The sequence below is a fragment of the Carassius gibelio genome, chromosome B13 (genome assembly GCF_023724105.1).
Source record: "Carassius gibelio isolate Cgi1373 ecotype wild population from Czech Republic chromosome B13, carGib1.2-hapl.c, whole genome shotgun sequence".
Taxonomy (NCBI): domain Eukaryota; kingdom Metazoa; phylum Chordata; class Actinopteri; order Cypriniformes; family Cyprinidae; genus Carassius; species Carassius gibelio.
The window spans coordinates 13,393,394-13,413,915 of NC_068408.1; the positions used below are offsets into that span (position 1 = coordinate 13,393,394).

The window sequence follows — 20,522 nt, forward strand, 5'->3', positions numbered from 1 at the left end:
CAGAGAGCGAAAGAGAGGGAGAGAGAAATATCACTACTCAGCCAGTCGAGCAATTTGAGAGGCTACTGTCACGCACCCTGCGCACACAAGCCACCCGCCGTTCGCCTTCTTCATGCGCGGGTTCAGCACCGCACTGAGCTGGACAGGATACTCACGGACAGATGGAAACGGACCGAGTCTCTGCCGTAGAGACAGAGGGTCCACCCGTACAGCAAGCGCATAAGGAGGAGAAGTATTCGCCGGTACTCTAGGGCTGCATCCCTATATTCAGAAGGGACAGCATGGACAGAACAGTTATCGTTAAAATGGTAGTCTCAAAAATTATATCCTAACAAGAGGGAATTTGCAGTAAAGTGCAAACGAAGGATTTGACCGCCTTGTCGGCGATTTGTTTTATAGCCTAGCACTTCAATAAGTTGCTCTGGAGAATGGAAAAGGCCACCCAGCCTCAGCTGCAGTCGAGCATATCCAAGAGCGCAGAAGGTCCCTCAGAAGACCTTTCCAAACTTACGGATGAGGAGCTTCTGAAATGGAGCAAGGAGGAGCTGGTTCGCCGGCTCCGCAGAGCCGAAGCTGAGAAGATGAGCGTCATAGTGGACCACAGCAATCTCATCCGAGAGGTGAACCGCAGACTTCAGCAGCATCTCAACGAAATACGGGGGCTGAAGGTAAGGCGAGACTCTTTTTTTTATGTTTGTATAATATATATATATTTTTTCAAAGCGTTCTGTGGCCTTGACAGAATCAGCAGTTAGAGCTGTTCAGCTCTGACCTTAATGTTTTGTAGCACTAGCTTTAGTTTTTTAGCACTAATTTTTTTTTTTTTTTTATCTTCACATTTTTTCATATGTAGCTCCTTGCAGATACAATTCTTTATGATGAGGTATATTTGGGCTAAAGGTCCCTGGGCGCCTCTTAAATATCATTTTGTAATAGAACAGTACATGGCAACACTTGTCTTATGGTGAAAAAAATAAAATAAAAAACAAATAATTGTTTTTGGTCAGATGTGTAAAGTAGGCCCTGTGTAAAGTAAATCCTGAAAAGTCAAGTTACAACCATTTCAATAACATTAAAATATTTGTATTAAGAATAATTAATATATTATTTAGATATTATTACACACACACACACACACACAGAAACATAAAAAAATATTATTATAAATGAACCTTTGTATTTAAAATATTGGTTTAGATTATTAATTAACATTAATATTATGAATATTACATGTTATTAATAGTGTTAATATATTTAATTTTTTTTCTGAAAGTTTTTCCTACTAATATTGAAAAACTTGACTAGAATATTATGCTAGAATATGTGTTGTCTGTTTTCTGTTTTCTTCATACTCTGTCTTCTGTTGTGCAGCACTGATGTCAGCATTTGTTTAACTTTACTTTCATCAGTCAAACTGGCTTTGCTTAGACGTCAGCGTTGAGTCATAGATTTTATTGTTCCAGGAGGTGAATCAGAAGCTGCAAGAGGACAACCAGGAGCTGCGGGACCTCTGCTGCTTTCTGGATGACGACCGGCAGAAAGGGAAAAAGGTGTCGAGGGAGTGGCAGCGCCTGGGCCGCTACAGCGCAGGGATCATGCGTAAGGAGGTGACACTTTACCTGCAGAAGCTGAAAGAGCTGGAGCAGAGGCAGGAGGAAGTGGTGAGGGAGAACCTTGAACTGAGAGAACTGTGCCTCATGTTGGATGAGGAGAAGGGCTCTGGAGGTACCGGCGGGTCAGCGGGTACCGGGGGACCAGTCGGCTGCAGGAGTTCAATTGATAGTCAGAGCAGCCTGTCTCATGCTAGTGGCCCTGGGCCTGGCCTATTAAGGGATGTAGGTGACGGGAGCAGTACCTCCAGCGCGGGCAGCACCGACAGCCCTGACCATCTCACCCATAAGCAGCAGCTGTTGGGTGGCCCGGTTGGAGGCAGTCCTGACCACCTACATAAGCCAGGCCCAGGGGAGGAGGCAAAGGGTCCCGAGCAAACAAGCCGAAGACATAGCACCAGCCAGGAGTATGGAGCACATACCTTTCCCCAGGTGTGCCGGTCTCGCTGCGGGTCCTTCTCCAGTCCAGACCACAAGGGCCTGCGGGGTCTCAGTCCAGAGAAACTTGGCAAGAGAGGCAGCCCAGAGCAGTTCTCAAAACACTTACTGGTGTCCTCTCAGCCGCCTGGCAGCCCGGACCTTTTCCAGAAGCACAGTGGTAGCATGGGAAGTGTGTGTGGGAGTCCAGAGCCCAAACAGCTTCTATCAGGGACACCGGAGCACCTACAGAAGGGCCGTGTCATATCTGGGAGCCCTGAGTTGTTGAGGCATCAGCATGGAAGGTTTGGCAGCCCCGGCCGAGAGGTGGCACAGAAGAGGCCGGGCGTAGAGGAGATGTCCCCTCATCACCGGAGCATCTATAGCGGTATGAACGGTGGTTCCGATTGGAGCCTGCTGTAGCACCCACAGTGAGATATACGGAGTCCCATTTAAGTACACCACATGCAGAAGGGATGGTCATCCTTCATCCTGAAGCCAGCAAACCCATATTCCCAGCCAGGCACTAAACCCTCCAATTCAGCCAGCCATGATCTTCATTTAGTTTAGTTTTGCTTTGCTCAGTTTAGGAGAGGCCATGGCCAGATAGAGCAGGGGCTTTAGTGTCTGGCTAGAGCAGAACATCTCATCTCTGGTAAAGGTCGGTGGTGTCCAGTCTTGGTCCTCTTGGGCCATGATTTTTAGTAGGCTTTAGCTGCTTTCTATCAATCAGCCTCTGTACCTGTGCCTCTGAAGCCATTTTTTATGCTCTGGAACCCAGCTGAGGGAACACTGTAATCAATCAATGAAAGACCAAAAAGCTCAGAGGCCCAGCAAAAGCCAGAAGACAGTGCTGCCCAGGAGGACCAGGAGTGGACACCATTGTATTTGCCATATGCACGCAGGTGAGTGGAGTGGCAAAGTATGAGTCAGCAGCACTTGAGAAGGAGCAGGATTAAGAAAAGCCCTTTCTTCCCCCGTTTCTTTTGTTCCTACAGTTTCCTCTATCATAACTTCCAACAAAGAAAAAAATAATTTCCTTATTTTAAACTTTGCTTTTCTAGTTTAAATAAACCATAAAGGTTTCTTTCAATTTCAATAAGTTTTACTTGAATTCAAATTTGAATTGCAATTCTGGCTTCTGTTTAATATCTAATTTCAAATTTAGGATCTTAATTGGAATTTTAAAGGCATTATCAGTTCAGTTGTAAATAGTGGCCACCCTGGCACATATACTGAATGTCGCAACCCACAAATGTTCTTGAATTACACACACAGATATATACTGTACATATGCAAATAGTTTCAACTCCTACAGTAAACTACATTCACCTCCATACACCCAGCATAAGACTCATAAACACCTCAGCGGTAGTAAAAAAAATAAATAAAAGAAACCTTCAAACACACACCACAAGGTGCTGGTAAAGATCTCAGCTGGGTCTTGTCACTCTTGTTCCTTTTTGTAGCATCATCTTGGTGATCTTGCTTGTAGTTTCTGTAGGACCAATGGCTTTAGAACTGCTATTTTAGCTACCTAATGCTAATCTAAGTTATTGTATCCTGTCAGATTAAAGAAAAATGGTCTGTATCCTCTTGGTGTGAATTATAAATTAAACATGAATTTGCTTTGAATGGATACTTCATAGCTTTGTGTACAGACGCTTTCATATCAGAAAAGCTGCAGTGTACATTATTGGAGAACAAACCATGTGAATGTGTGCAGAACAATAGGGAGGAATATCAGACTCTCCTCCTGATGTGTAGCTTTCTCTCCAACTATATTCTGCTAATGATTTCTTGGAGGAGAAATGTGCTGAGTTGTGTGGCTTGCCAAGGCTGTGGGATTCTTCCTGAAGCTGCGTGCTGTTTAACTTGCACTGCATTTAATAGGAAAGTAAAAGCTGCTAATTAACACCTGAGTTCTCTGACTAAAAGTAAGCTCTGCAGAACTCAAACTAGAAATAGTGCTACTATTCTGAAGAAAGATGTTTTCAAATGTGATGTTTTGATTTATAGATTTTATATTATGATGAAATTGTAGAGTTCTTGAAGTATCCTTCCTGACAGAGGAATGGTTGATTTAGGATCTATACTTTTATCTTATGTCCTGTGGCTTGTTTCTTCTTTGAGTGCACAAAGGCCTTGTATGCAAGCTTGGTACCAGACACAGTGTTTCCACTAGGTTTACGCCTTGGTGGGGGGTGGGGTTGTTGATTCTTTTTTTCCTTTTTTTCAACCTTATGTTTTATTCTTACCAAATTCAGTTTTAGTATGTGCAATTTTTTGAAAGCATACAACCAAGTTTCATTTATTTCTATGATGTATTTATATTTTTAAGGCATACAACATTAATTTAATTTATCATTTAATTAATGAAAATGATTTTTTTTTTTTTTTGGGGGGGGGATAAAGGTGATTTAATATTACAATTAAAACATTGAAAAAATATTGTATTTATAATATTTACGTAAATTCTACTGAACAATATTAATATATTTCTGCCACAATGTCTACAAGTTAAACCAAACTTTTATTTTGATGGGTTGTCGTGAATACCTTTACATTTCTGTGTGTATATGGTATGAGGATATTTTTATTCAAATGCTCATGAAGTGACTCTCAGAGTAGTTCTGCAGAGGTGGTTGATGTATTTACAGTATTTCCTCTTGTGAGACAGCAGAGGTTAAAAGTGCAATAGAAGATCTTGGAAAATGCTAACATTAGCCTGATAGCACTGAAAGCGAACGTCCCACCTTCCCTGTAGTTGCAGTGCAAAGCCACGCCCCCTGAACGCACTTTTTGCTCACAGACCAGAATTCCAGAGACAACATTACTACAATAGGCTACATCAGCCCATGTTCCAAGTGAAGTAAACCCCTGCTCAGGGAGTAGGGAGCAATAAACACGGTGAAGGGATCATATCGATTGGAACACTATTCATTCACGTAGCTCACTTCTAACAAGTTGGTCATCTGAATCAGGTGTGTTAACTAACTGGAATTGGGAACCGATGGGCTACATCATGTTTCATACACCGGCGAGAAAACTTTAAAAGTACAGTCAGCACAGTGTGCATGAACGTGCTGATGACGTATCCAGAGGAATGCAGATACATACGTTGACAGGCAGGTAGGAAAGCTATTTAAAACGCTCGGACCAAGCATTTTGATTGGATATTCATTTCTTGGTCCTACGCCTTCTAGAGAATATATAAATAAATACAGATAAATACATTTAGACCACTTAACTTAATGATTGCTATCAGGATGTGAAGAGACTTTCCTCTAACATAACAATTTTTTCTTCTAAAGACAATCACCTATTGCACATTTAATATCACTGGAAGTGTCACGCGCTTCACTACAAGTAGTAAACAAAACATTGCATCTTTGCCATTCATTAACACAGAGACATGAAGAATTCATATTTAAACAGTCGTTTTGCACTGTTTCTTGTAAAGGGTGTCACAAACCAAATAACAGAAATGCGGTCCTGCCTCTTTAATTATTGAACACATTGTTTCCAATAACGCACACTCCACAGACGTGTGTATCTTTAACTGCCCAAACACATTGTTTTCCACAACTGTATGCGCACTCTTGAATTTTATAACTGTGCACATCGTTTTGTTTGACTGTACCGGATGCACGCAGCACCTGCCGCCACTAAATAACATTATTTTTGTCCCATATTGTCATTAATATACATACTGACTTCAACTTGGACAACTAAATAAATAGACTGCTATTGTTATTTAAGTATGAGGGTTAGATTATTTAGTGTGGAAAAATGTGGAAACCACTCATCATACTATCATACTATCTCCTGACTGTATCATTATTTGTAAAATAGGGGCTTTATGGAGTGTGTGTATACAGGTACATCTCAGAAAATTTGAATATCATGGAAAAGGTCTTAATTTTTGTCTAATTTAATAAAAAGAGCAAACTTTCTTGATTCTAAATTCATTGCACACAAACTAAAATATTTTAATAGTTTGTTTATTATTATTCTGATGGTTATGACTTACAGCTTAGGAAAATTAGAAATTCAGTATCTCAAAAAATTATTACAATATTAAATTTTGAGCTCGATTAGTTTGATTAATTTTGAGTATAAATACTGGGTTCCTTTTGGGCTAGTTTAGAACATGCAACCACAATTATGGGAAAGACTACTGACTTGACAGTTGTCCAGAAGACAATCATCAACGCTCTCTACGAGGAGGGTAAGCCACAGGAGGTCATTGCTGACAGGGCTGGCTGTTCACAGAGTGCTGTATCAAAATATATTCATAGAAAGTTGACTGGAAGAAAAAAGGACCACAGCCTTGGAAGGAATTTCAGAAAAAGCTGATTCAAGAACTTGGGACAGCTTCACAAAGAGTGGACTGAAGCCGGAGTCAATGCATCAAGACGTCTTCAGGAAAAGGTCTACAGCTGTCACGTTCCTTGAAACAAGCCACTCCTGAACCATAAAAACATCATTAAGCATTCACCTGGGGTAAGGAGAAAAAGAACTGGACTTTAGCTCAGTGGTCCAAAGTCCTATTTTTGGATGAAAATAAATTTAGCATTTCATTTGGAAATCAAGGTCTGGAGTCTGGAGGAAGACTGGAGAGGCACAGAATCCAAGCTCCATTAAGTCCAGGGTGACGTTTCTGAATTCAAGAGTTGATTTGACATCTGCTGTTGTTGGTCCATTGTGTTTTATCAAGTTCAAATTCAATGCAGCCATCAACCAGGAGATTTTGGAGCACATTATGCTTCCATCTGCTGACAAGCTTTTTGGAGATGCTGGTTCTCTTTTCCAGCAGGACTTTAGCACCTGCCCAGGACTTTAGCACCTGGACTTTAGCACTTCCAAGTGGTTTGATGACCATGAGTAACATCTGACAAACAATTCAGAGGAGCTGAAGGCCGCTATCAAAGCAACCTGGGCTTCAGTAACACCTCAGCAGTGCCACAGGCTGATCACCTCTGTGCCACACCACATTGAAGCAGTAATTTGTGCAAAAGGAGCCCCAACCAAGCATTGAGTGCGTAATTAAACCTGCTTTGAAGATCTTGAACATTTGTCTTTTTTGGATTGAGATAAATATTAAATTTTTTGAGATACTGTATTTTAATTTCCCCTAAGCTGTAAATCATAATCATCAGTATTTAAAAAATAAAACTCTTGAAATATTTCAGTTTGTGTGCAATGGAATATAAGAAAGTTTGCTTTTTTAAATTTAATTGCAAAAAATAAAGAACTTTTCCATGATATTAATATTTTTTAGATGCACCTGTACATGGTTAAAAGTATAACAGTTTATATTTCATTAATTTAGGGAAATAAACAAGTGTCTAAGCCCTCAAGTCATTATTTGGCCAACCATCTTATTCCTGCTTGAAAAGTAAAATGTTATTGTTAGTGTAAAAAACATAAACTTTAAAGCATATGCTGATTGATGGACTAGCATTACTCAACATTACTTACTACCTTCCAGCAACACTACATTCAATGATTGTAGAATAGTAAAAAAAAAAAAAAAAAAAAACCTTAATAGTTCATTCAAATAGAACCATAATTGGAACCGGAAAATGTCTAACTATACCCAACCCTACTTATGAAGATCTGTATACTGTAAAACATGTTGAATTTTGACTTTGCCAACTTTTAAATTAAGTTGACAGTAAGTAATAAACAGTATTGAGCATTGAGTAGTTGAGTATTGTGCATTTTTCATTTAACTTTTTTTTTTTTTTTTTTGATTATTGATTTTAATGGAATTGGAATTTTAGGCAAAACCGGAACTGTAAATTTTCTAATGATTCCCAACCCTAAACATAAGGCTATATAGAACAAGGACCTGTTCTATAGGAAAGGTAACCTTGAATGACTTCTGTTGTGATCTGGCACTATAAAGACAATACAATTTTATGAAATTAACTTGACCTTAAGCGTGGGGGGGGGGGGGGGGGGGATTATGGACGGGGAAACACTGAGACAGCCTGTACTGAGATCCATCCTGCTGCTGATTTATGTATTTTGACACCACAAGCTAACAAAGAGAGAATAAGCCATTGTTCTCTTTCTTTCACTTCCTCTTTCCCTTCTTTCAGTCATTCACTTTTCTTGAAATACACTTGTGTTCTTTCATTATTTCTTCAGACCAAAACTGTCTTTTCCTAATAGTGCAGATCCAATTAAATTTTTCCGCTGATGCTCTGGGTTGGTGCATATCCTCACTTTTCAATCTGCTTACTGCTCCAGATCCCTCAGAACTCGCATTTTAGTAGAGACTGACAATCCCCAGTGTGTCTAATTAGTCATAAATACACATTTAAAAAAATAAAAAAGTATTTGGTTAATCAGTAAAAAAAAATATTTACACTTTTCATGGAACCACATGCTCAAATTCTGAGCAGAGCATTACAGTTTATCCCTTTTGGCCGCGGCCAGCCAGCCTGGATTATCCCTTAAGAAGGTTGTGACAGTCTGATTTCTCTTTTTCTCCTCCCTTACTGGGGTGTTGTCTTGCAGTCCACAGTAACTCTGATGTTTCTGGCTTTGACCTAATCAGCTGCTCTATAGTTGAGAGGTGGTAAGTATATAAATATTCAGAGTGGTTCTGGTGTGGGCCAGTTTCATATTCCGACTTAAAGAACAAATAAAACAAAACAAGGTTTGAGAATGTTCTCCAAATCCAAAGTTATATATATAAATATTTACCAAGGCAACTCTTTATATGGTTTGTCATTCTGTCAGTTTTTTAGCAAGATTTGTGATGAAAGCAGAAATATAGGAATGTTATTTTACTTTGTCACGTTCTAATGATTTTTTGATTGCTAGCCATTAATATATCAGTAAAATAACAGCTGCAAGCAGTCTGATTTAAGGGTTTAAAGAAATTCACAGAAAGAAGTTTTCTGTGAAGGACTTCAAATGATATTTGCTTTTAAACATGTTTATGAATCTAAAAACTTAGAACCTCAAGCTAAATATTTGGGGAACTCTGACAGTAACTTAACAAATAATACATTTTCATAAGAACTATATCTCATAAGAGCCATAATTGCTTAACTTAATTGGATTACAGAAGTTGCTTTGAGTTCAGGGAAAAGGTTTAAAGGTTAGTTTACCCCAAAATGAAAAAGTTCTGTCATCATTGACTCATGCTAGTGTCGTTCCAAACCTTTATGACTTTCACTGAATGTAGAGAAAGAAAATAAATCAACTGAACAAAGTCACGTTTGGACTGACACCATAAATGATTACAGAATTCTCGTTTTTGGGTAAACTGTCTCTTTAAGTTTGTTTTCTGAGTACTTTCTATTTTTTTCTATGCTGTTTGTTAAGCTTGAAGAGTCAAAACAATAAATTGCATTCTAAAACGTCCCACACTGACCTGGCCTGACCCACAGAAGACCTTGTGTTTGACCTTGACCGACCTTTTCTTAAATATAGCTCTTAAATATAGCTCCAACTACTGTAAATGTTCCTCAGGGACCGATGTTGAGAAATCATACCGTCCATCAATCAGACCGTCTGTCAGTGCGTTGTGTAAATAATGAATAATGCTGTAGCTCTGCTGCATTTGCATTGGTAATGTGACACAGAACAAGCACTGCTGGCTGTTCACGATTCACGCTTTGTGGGCTTTCGTCGTAGTTCCAGGCTGATGTGGAGGTACAAGGCTTTGGCCGTTTGCAGTAATTCAATTTGCAATCTGTGGAATACATATATAGTTGCTTGCCTTGACATTTAAGTGGAATTTAATTTCTTTTTCTTTCATTTCTCAAGAGGTAAAGGCCTTGGCGATCAAGGCTGGCATCAGACGGTTGTTTTTTGCTCTCTTGCTGGGGAGCCAGGGGTTGCATAACAGTTAGGAAACAGTTCTCAGAAGCCTGGTACTAAATTAAATCTACTCAGCTCTATGTAACCTGGCCAATGACTGATCTTGAATGCTCAGCCATAATTAATGACTGTCTGCTTGTTTTATGGTTTAATGAAAAATTCTAATCCTGCTAAGCTGTGTCCTAAACAGACAGCAATTTAGCCCCCCTGTGATCGCAGTGTGCAGTTGCTAATTCCATAATCTATTCGTTGTCATGCGGACTTTGGTATGCAGTAATTTCGATGTGCTACATGTGGTGTAGAAAACGAATCTGATGAGACGGTTTCTGGGGAAAATAGGTGAACACTCTTGGAAGTGGAGAGCTGCAGTGTTTATTGATCTCTCATTAGCACACAAGTGAGCAATTGATTTAGGCTTTCTGCTACTGCAACGGAGAGGAGAAACACTGAATTTAAGATATGCGAAATAGACAGTGAAAAGGAATTAAGTACAAAATAAATGCAGCATTGACCGCTACATCATTTTAGTTCATAAAAAAGCAATGCAGGTGGTGTTAAACTTTCAATAACTGTTTATCAATGGGTACACAATGAAATAGGTTTAATGAAATATCTGCATATTTTTACCCTAAGTAGGATTCTCTGAACCAGTTGGAATGAAATTTTTCCACTGATGTGAAAAGTGAACAAGTTTGTGTATGCATCTTTTAATTTAAATATGGATTGCAATCATAATGCCTGAAATACCATACCCCTTGACCTAGAAATAATGAATAATTCAAGGAGGAAAAAAAAAAAAAAAATTAGAATCTCATCCTTAAATCAGCCTTAGCAATAGCCTGACCTGACATGGACTGGCCCTGTATATACCAATATTTATATGTTCACGTCAAACAACTCAAAAAGCAGAGCATAACAGTAACAATGCTAAGTTCATGGATTTGATTTCAAAGAAATGCATAAATGTATTAAATGTATACCTTGAATGCAAAGTAGCTTGCTTTTCAAAACTGCAGCTCACAAAAATGCAAGATGTAAAATAACTTCTCCGTTTCTGATAGTTTGGTATTTGCTCCTAGATGAATCATTTTGACCAGCAGAGTATTTTTCACTTCCACACTGTCCTTCAGACTTTCTTTTTGTCCATTTCCCTCAATAATAAGAAAACTTGAGTATTAATCTTGAGATCTGAAAGGAAAAATAAGATGCCTTCTCATAATGAAATTATAAACCATGTGGAACCATTGTTTATGCATTGCTTTGTTGCCTCTGTAAGAGACAAAGATTACAAGACAGTCAGTGTCTTTGTCCAGGATGCTTTGTCAATCCCAATTATTGGCTGCTGGCCCATATTTTACAATAATAGTTTATTTAATCTTATATAATATTATTCATCTCACATTAAGCCCTTGATCTCTCCAGTCCCCTGGAAGACATTCAAGTGTGCCAACAAAAGACCTGTGTTCCTAATGAAACCCTGTGCCATCTCTACCAATACTAGCTTCTGTGCTGTGCTGTGGATATTAGGAATTCTTGCTAAGAGGGCCAGAGCCAGCCTGCTCTCTACCTAGAACCCCTGTTTATCTCCCTGCTGGCTCAAGGCAGAAACCATTGATTGCTACCTCAGAAAGAGGGAACATGAGGACTTGCAGTGGTCAGGGCCCCTTCAGAGCTGTTACCCAATCTACAGATCTCTTTTAAGGGCTCATACAGTAGCCTGAAGGGCCACATTTAACCTAACATTATGTGTTTTCTGTAGTAGCAGAAGAAAAATATATACATACATTAAAATGTTTACTTTCATTGGAAAGGCTGAGAAAATAAGATCTCATTCTAGGAAAAATCGATGTCCAGCTAATGGGAAAGAGTTCACACACGTCTTTTTGAAAGTGTGTTGACCTTTGCCAGTGGCAAGTATGTACTAGTGGTTGGTGTTTGTGTGGTGAATTAGTGGTTCAAGTCACTGCAAGTGTTGGTACTTCAGTTAAAAAAGGTTCAGTAGCTTAATAGTTTAATAATTAAGCCCGCAAAAATGTATTCTGACATTCTGAATCTCAGTTTCCAAAAATATTAAACAGCACAACTGCTTGTAAAATGGATAATCAGCACCAAATCAGTATATTAGAGTAATTTTCTTAAGGATCATGTGAAAATTCAGCTTCAAATTCAGCTGCTGAAAATGCTGCAAACTGAAAACATTTCATTTAGATTGTAATAATATTTTACAATATTAGTATTAATACCACTAGGTAAGCATAATATAATATATTTCTTTCAAAAACATTGCAAAATATTTTACATACAGTTTTATGAAACTGAATCCATGACATTGCTTTGGCTATGCTCTACCAGTTTAAAAAAGAATAAAGAAAATAGAAACATTGTTCCCCCTGTGAACTGCTCAGAAGGATGAGACCAGACAATATAAAATAAATATTAGTAGGATGGTATTAGCAAGCTAAAGACTAACTATTGTCAACTTGCAAATGCATTAAACATGATGACTTGTTCATAGATAGAACATTTTCGCTTTTCAGTGTTAGTATGAATACTCTTGGTACAAGACAAGGAAGTCTATAATACTTTATTTTAACCACCAGATACATGCTGAATATCAACTATGTGTGTAACTGTATATTAGCTCTGTTCCACTCTGCTCTCATTAAATCTCATTCATTGTGTCTGGCTGTGTCACCGTGCCGGTAGCTCTCTGCTCACACTGATGGTCAGAAGACGTGACAATAGTGCAGTCACGAAAGAGCATTCGGAGCATTCAACTTGACAAATCCCCACCTTCTCAGAGCTACACACTCAAGCGAAAGCAGTGAAAACATAGCAACACATTTTAAATTCTGGTGATCAATTTTAATATGTCATACATATCAGCAACAACACTGGGCCTTTCCTCAGCTTGGGGATCTGGGCTTAAGCCCAGGTAAGAGTGTGCATTAATTCAGCTCGACTGTCTAGAGCTGTTATGTGAAAGACAGCAGAATGTAAGCCCTTCTAAAAAAAAACAAAGTATCTTTGGTTTATATTGAAAATTGGAAAATTCTGTCTGAATACAGACCTACTTTGAATATCAGTCACACGATAAAGATGCTTTTTGAGTCCAAAAACATGGTGGGCTACACTTGCTAATCAGTTTATAATTCATTTTAGCTGGCATGCTAACACTAGCATTTGTAGCAGCTAGGTTTGTTAGTACCTTGAACTGCTTATTTTGAAGAAATACTTCACACTGGATTTTTAAGAAGTTAACCACTGTCAGTTCAGAAAATATATGGACTTTATCACAGTGATCCAGCATGTGTTTTAGCATGCATGCTTATGTTATGCTGACTGGGGATTTTGTGTACTGTGGTGTGGGCAGGAATAGACTGCTGTGCTATATAAGTTAAAAGTAAGAGATGGACTGAGAAAGAGAAACATAGACAGCAGGACAGGGAGTGAGGTGAAACTCTTTTTCATGGTGAAAGCACTGCACTTTTGCTCTTGGCTCGTACAGCTGGGTCACATTTCTAGGCATAGGCAGAAAAAGACTGTAGGACACTCATGTATCAGCTTCAGAAAGCAGCATGCTGTGTATGCTTTCAGTGTGGAAAAGCAGAATAACTTAGCTCTTGTGCTACCCGACCCCCCACCTCCAATTTTGTCGCCCAACCCTAATACATACAAATGTATAAAACTATATTAGGAATAATTCACAGCAATGATGTCGATGTGTGGTTTTAGTAATAAAATACTAAACCAAAATCTTTCCATCTTATTTAAGGTCTCTGTGCTTATTGTGATGCACAAGCAGCAGTCTGCCTCAGCTTGTGAGTCATATTACGCAACCATCTTGCATTATGAGTGTAATATTAGTATACTGTATTTTCTTTTTTGCTTCTCCTCTTGGCACACTACAGGGTGGCAAGGCTACACTTTGTTTCCAATCTTTAGAAAACCAACTTTGTCTTAACTACTTTTTCGAGTGGACAACTATTTATACAAGTGAACACACATGCAGTTAGTAATAGCAGCAATGGAAGCTAGAAGAGTTCTGCTAGCTCAGAGGCAGACCCTAGCTTTCCATCTCCCCATCTACACACAGACAATAAAAGAAGCTTTAGACAAAATGAAATTGGGCAACAGAGCCAGGTAATTGGTAAGACCATTAAAATGAATGAAATTTCTATGCAGATGAGAGAGGTAATATTCAGGGAGGAACCTCAAACCATTCAGTGCTCTCTGTGGGAGGAGGGCAGTGTGCAGGCAGCTAACTGTGGGTATTTATGGACTCCCTTCAGCATAAACACTGCTATTGCACTCTTTATAAATCATCTGAATGCATGACCTGACATGCATTTTGAAATTCATAATGTGCTGACGGAGTTTGGAAAATACAGCCACACTAAATGACCCCTTTTTCAATTTATGCTCATAAATATTTAATCATATCAGGGAATTACAATCTTCAGAACCAGAGGAAAAGATGGATGGAGGGAGATATACATACAAAACAGTGCTGTATGAGAAGTATTGAAGGGTAATTTAGACTCAATTTCAAAACCTAGTGAGGGGCCTACAGATGCTGCATTATAAGGGGTCATCAGTGAAGTCCCAGAATGCACTGTGATAAGTTCACAGAAAGAAAAATACTTTATTACGTTATATTATTATATACTTTATATTTCATTCAGTTCTGAAAAATGTAGAAAAATAGTTTGGTGTAGTTAAGTTTAGATTATTTTAGACTATTTTGTATTATTATGCTGAGTATTTTTTTTGCCTTTTTTCTTTTTTTTTTCAAAAAGCTACAAAAGTTATAGATTTCCTCCTTTTTTCTTTTGTTGTTTGATTAACAGACATCACAGCAGCTGGATTATTTAGGTTATTTCGGCATCTTTAAGAGCCACCGCTGCTGAACGTGGATCTGACACGCATCGTATTTTCTCACAACTCTTTACCTTTTATGGCATGCTTCAGGTCTTAAAGTCCCTAATGAGCTGACAAGTTGAATTGGGTGTTTTACTTAGATGAGCGAGACAGCTTTGCTCCAGGACAGTTTTGAAAACCACTGCATTTCAGAGACATGTTTTTAAATGTGACTCATTTATTACAAATACTTACATGCACAGGTTTAAAGCAGCATGCCTTAACAGAATTTTTTTTTTTTTTTTTTTGGTAACTTCATCTCTTAACTGAGGACATAGGCTAACTATGACATTGCATGCTTGTTATTTAATTTGTGCTAAAATATGAAATGTTATACAATGCGTGCCACTGCATTAATTCATGCAGTTGAAGAGCATGTGCTATGAGTTCAGTATAAGGGCAGACAGGACAGGAAAAAGAGCTGTGACAGTATTGTTGACAGTTACCACAACAGTTATAAACAAATACAATAAAACTACAATTTAAGTACAACTGGTTTTAGCCGGTCTTTCAGCCTAGCAGGCTAGTGCTAAAACTTCTCAAAATGTGAGAAAACCCCTCCAAAAACCATTTAACAGACAGCAAACTTCTATTTGAACACTGACAGTAGATGTACTGTTGTTAGTCATCCATGTATTGTTTTCCTACTGTATCCCGAAATACTAATAATTTGGACAACCTGCTCATGTTACATGCGAGTTGGAAAAAGGCTAATTTGTCTGAGGCAAGAGACTCAGGCTGTTTGTGGTTATTTATAGGGCTGACAGGGATGTGTGTGGAAGCTACTCACGGAGTCGTCAGAGGGAGGACATGATGTCATCTGTACATCTGAATCCAGAGGCACACGACCTCAATCACACAACCTTTAGATCCTTTAGATCTTTGTTAAAACTGTTATTTTCCTTCCTCTCTCATTCTCGCCATAATCTATACACACAGGCAAAAAATATTTTGTGCTTAATAAATTCAGAATTGAAAATTCTGTCATTATTTACTTACTCCCATGTTGCTGTCGTTTTATTTGTCGAATGCAAAAACCCACTCCCAATAGTTACTGTTGTGCAGCCATGTAGTGCTTCCACGTCAAACGTTTTCACACAGTGAGATTTACATTGCATAGCAATGACAGCACACCAACAGACAAGACAAAACAGGTTACTTTTGGTTTAAAACAAAGTCTTTTGTTGAGAAAAAATTGCAGATTCGTTGTTATGATTGGTCAGATCACCTGTCAATCACAATCCATGCAAAGGGTAAACTGAACTGGTGACTGGAGCATTCAGTCATTAAAACAACATAGATATAAAAAAGTGGTCCATATGATTTATGTACTACTGTCTTCAGAATAATGTTTTGAGTCAGACTTTTCAGTAAATTGCTTGAAGCAGTTCACAAAATGGTCAAAGTGAACTTTTTTTTTTGTAAACGACACATTTATTTTTGCTGTTATCCATATTTTCTCAACAGCTAAGATTAGCAAGCACACTTTCAAATTCCTAAACAGCTTTTTTTTTAATGGCTTCTACTTGATTTCAAAATAACCATAACATTGCAAAAATGTAGCACTTGAACATGTAAAGAGGAATATTTCATCTTGTGTACTTTTGTTTGTGCAGATGGTCTCAAATGACAAAGTGACCCAGGTTTTCGGTGAGGTGTCTTTTTTTTTTTTTATACAAGTACAGTACGTGCTTTAGCTCTATTGGAGACACACATAGCATTTATGGAAAATCTGATGCACTACTGTGTTTTGGGATGAACACTGGTGCTTCAGGGAAATTGCTTCTTGAAGCTGGGTCAGTAGAGCATTCCACCCTCCAGTGTGTGAGTGTGTATATGTCATAATACATGTTCGTTATCTTATTAGGACTTGCTTTCCACAATTTAAACCCCCATTTATAACTATTTGCCATCTATAGGTCTTATCTTCTTGGCAATAAGGGCTTTGTACACCTCGGAGAAAAGGTTCTCCTCAGGGAAGACTCTCTCCTATGTTTGTTAGAATAGTGTGTTCCTGGGTTCTGCAGAGACAGACTGTCTTCACTCTGAATAGTGATTATTGTATAATTTGCACTGAGGGAAAGTACATTGCATAAACAATTTGAGCTCCACATATTTTTTTACATATTTTTTTTCAAATAGTGATTTAATCTCTTAACTGACCTGATTTCCTTGATGGCTTCCCAATGCTTCATACTCTATGACAGCACAAACATGGTGTGGAGGGCATCACGATATAAAAAAACAGTCACGCAAATATGCTTATAAAAATAGTCCTCTTTTGCCTGTAGGAAATCGGTGATGTCAGGGGGTCTGAATTTCAGATTTATTTGCAAAGAAGCTCATTAAGGGTTGACCTTGTCCAATGGGGGAATATACTGGAGGATGACTGGAGGATCTCAGCAGAGGTGGGAAGTTTGGGCTCATTGACATTCATTCCTCGTAAGGGCAGCAGGGAGCACAGTGCGTTTAAGATAGCGATCGGGTTTTCTCCCAGAACATCCTGTTAAGTAGGCCAATGAGTTATTCCTCCTCGTCTCATTAGCTTTTCACTTTGAAGTAAATTCCCTCCCATTATGTTTTGTTTTAGTGCGTTTAATGCATTAATATTAATGTGCTCCTCAAACCTGATTCTGAACTTCTGACCGTTTCTATTGCAGCTGACATAAAAGACCCACAAAGTATTACATTCTGTGGTATTATATAGTCTATGATTTTTCAAACGATTTTAAAACGATGTTCAAAAATGGTCTGTACAAATATAAATAACAATGAAAATACTTAGGAAATAAATGTGAAATATTGTAACACTTAAATCTGTTAACTGGCAGCCGTACGAAGAAATAATATTCTTTGCAAATCACATTAATCTGTAATTATAAGATCACTAAAATGTAGATTTCAGTTCTTAAAGCATTGCTGGAGTTTAAGGGTGCTTTCACACTTGGTTCACTTGCTTGGTCCGAACCCGAGTTCGGTTGCTCCCCCCTCCCCCTGCCCCCGCTGGACTGTGTTCATATTATAATATTTGAGTCAGTACCACGGTTCACTTGCGTCATCAAGCCAGCAGCTGTTTACCCCGTTGCTTGGTAACGACAGTGCAGGAGAAGGCGGCAAATGCATAACATTACTCTGTGCACTTTTATGTATTACGTTTTTGAACTGTTTGTTTTGTTTATAAAGCTTCGGTACATAACGGCACTTGCGTCTGTCTTACGAATTTACTAAAAATGCTCTAAAGAATGTTGAAGGCGAACATAAATGAGATGTACAGCTCTCTGCTTGCAGCGCGTCAGTCACGCTCATCAGGAAAATGAGTGAAACACACACACAAACACACATTTTCATCAAATAATTTGTCATTAAAAGCGGTTCACTTCTCGATTTGGTACGATTGCGTTCACATGAGCAGCAAACCGTACCAGAGTTCACATGAAGTGTACCCCAGACCACCATTTTTAAGCGGACTCGGGTACTGTTCGTGGGTGTATGGAAGTATGGAAGACAGTGTTCACATCATCCAAACGAACCAAATTCTGACGTCAACCGACCCCGGGTGCGCACCAAAAGTGCTAGTGTGAAAGCACCCTAATACACACTGATATAGCTACAGCAGCAAGGTTTCTGATGCACTTATTGATGCATCAATAATCTGAATGTGAACTTAACATATATACTAGGAATAACTGAATCATGAGTGCTTCACAAGTTTCGTCGCCCTTCATCCATGAAATTTGGCCCTATGGGCCTCTTGAATTCAAATGACAGGCCTTAATGTATTGATAAATGCATCCCGAAAGTCACCTTGGGCAATTTTTTGGATTACAGTGTCTCTCTGATAACGATACTGCACATAATATGCAGAGAACGAAGTGTGTGTGTTGATAGATTCAGATGTAATCTATTGTCCGAGCTGCTCCTTGTAATTGCTGAATAGTCTCTACAAAAAACGTGGCTACCATGTGTGTGTGTGCGCGCGTATGTGTGTGTGTGTGTGTTTGTGTGTGTGTGTGTGTGTGAAAGAGAGAGAGAGTTCTTTGAACAACAGAATAGTGTGTCTGCTCAGAGGACATCAAAGACAGTCGCTTCTCTTTTCACTTGTGTTTTATCATCTCTCCATTCAACCACTAACAAACAGGCCAAAGGTCCAGTGGGCTGATGCGAAAAATATTTTTCCTGTATGCTTATTGACTCACAAGGCTACTTTATCCTTTCTGACGACACTCTCCACGCTGCTTCCAAACACTGAAAGGTTTAAGCTTTTCTATGAGCCAGTATGACACAAAAAAAAATCTAAAACTATATTGGATATTAATTAGCAAAGAGACAGCAATATTATTAAAAAAAAAGAAATACAAAAAAAATGCATTCATTGTCTGATATAGCTCAAATGTAACCTTTTGCTTATGTCACTGGTGTCAATTTTCATACAAAGAAAATACATGGTGGTAATTAGATTACATGTTTAAAAATAGTTTAGAGTTTGTGTTTTTCTTGCATGCTGAACAAAAGCTATGCTAGGATCAACATGGAAATGTGAGAAAATGTATACAGGCTGCCTAAAACTGGAGCAAGTATGTCCCGTGCTTCTTTCTAAGAGACTGAGAGGTATTGATTTGTGTCTGCTACACTGCTTCTCGTAGGAATATTCATTCTGTTCTCATTTAAACCTGAGCCGGACTGCATTGTGAACTGGCACAGATGATGAGAGAGTTAGAGAGATGGCTGATGGGACTGTTTAATGAGAGGCCCAGCAGCTGACCTTGTGAAGGACTGCAGGGAAGCCCTATACTGACTGATTACAGCAGAGGTGAGGGCAAAAACAAAAGAGGAAGATAGAGAAAGAAGCAGAGTCAGTGACGTAGGTTGGTTATAAAGGAAGAAGATTACATACATCACTGAATCAGCCTCTTGTCTCCTGATCACTTTCACATACATTTACACGCAGTAGATACACAAAAACAGCTACATAGAGCCTGAGAAAGTGAGTATCAGTGTCCTGTCTGCATCTCTTGCTGGAGCACACCTGCTATTTCCATGTTAATGTAGATTCTACTGCAGTGCTGCTCAGACACTTCCAATACTTTCCCAGAACAACACCACACTGCTCATTACTTTGCTACAAGGAGCCATTTTTATTGAAATTTTTCTTATTCTTGTGTTTTCTACTTTATCTTCTCTATGGTTTTCTGCAACTAATTTAGCACAGACCACTTAACTGTATTCAAACTAAGTTTTGTACAGTAGATCCACTGTGGTACCCAAGGGGTCCACCAAGAATTTCATTTCAAACTAATCTTTGTGAGAAAAAAAAAAAAAAAAAAAAACTTTACACAAAAATAGTTAGGTTTGACCAAAAGGAATGAAACTACAGATTGCTACAAAAGTACTTACCTTGGAACCACCATGATGAATATGATTTAGTTTCATCAGAACAGATTTGGATACATTTAGCATGACTTGATATGGGTGCCGTCAGCATCAGAATGAAAGTCTAAACAGTGGATAGAAACATAACATTCTAGGTAATCCACGTGAATTCAGTTCATCAATTAACATCTTGTAGATTGAAAAACTGCATGTATGTAAGAAACAAATTATTATTATTTTTTTTTACATTAAACTGTATCTTTTAGCCAAAACATGAGTCTATAATTTATAACAATGTGGAAAAAAGCACTTCCCCTGTTTTTCCTCTCGCATCAAAATTCACCAACATTTGGGTTTAAA

General features: G+C 38.4%; 1 protein-coding gene across 2 annotated transcripts in view; it reads left to right on the forward strand.

The window, feature by feature from the left end:
• The window catches only part of LOC127970627 (coiled-coil domain-containing protein 85A-like), a 28,714-nt gene continuing 8,192 nt past the window's right edge, over positions 1-20,522 (forward strand). Inside the window, exons 1-2 of one of the 2 annotated variants that reach the window (XR_008156640.1) lie at positions 1-668; positions 1,464-2,932. Coding sequence is in view for 1 of the 2 variants with exons in the window: in XM_052573282.1 (XP_052429242.1) it covers positions 429-668; positions 1,464-2,415 (1,192 nt within the window). In the remaining variant the exon portion in view is untranslated. The remainder of the gene's footprint in view (positions 669-1,463; positions 2,933-20,522) is intronic. The other variant, XM_052573282.1, reaches the window with a different exon arrangement.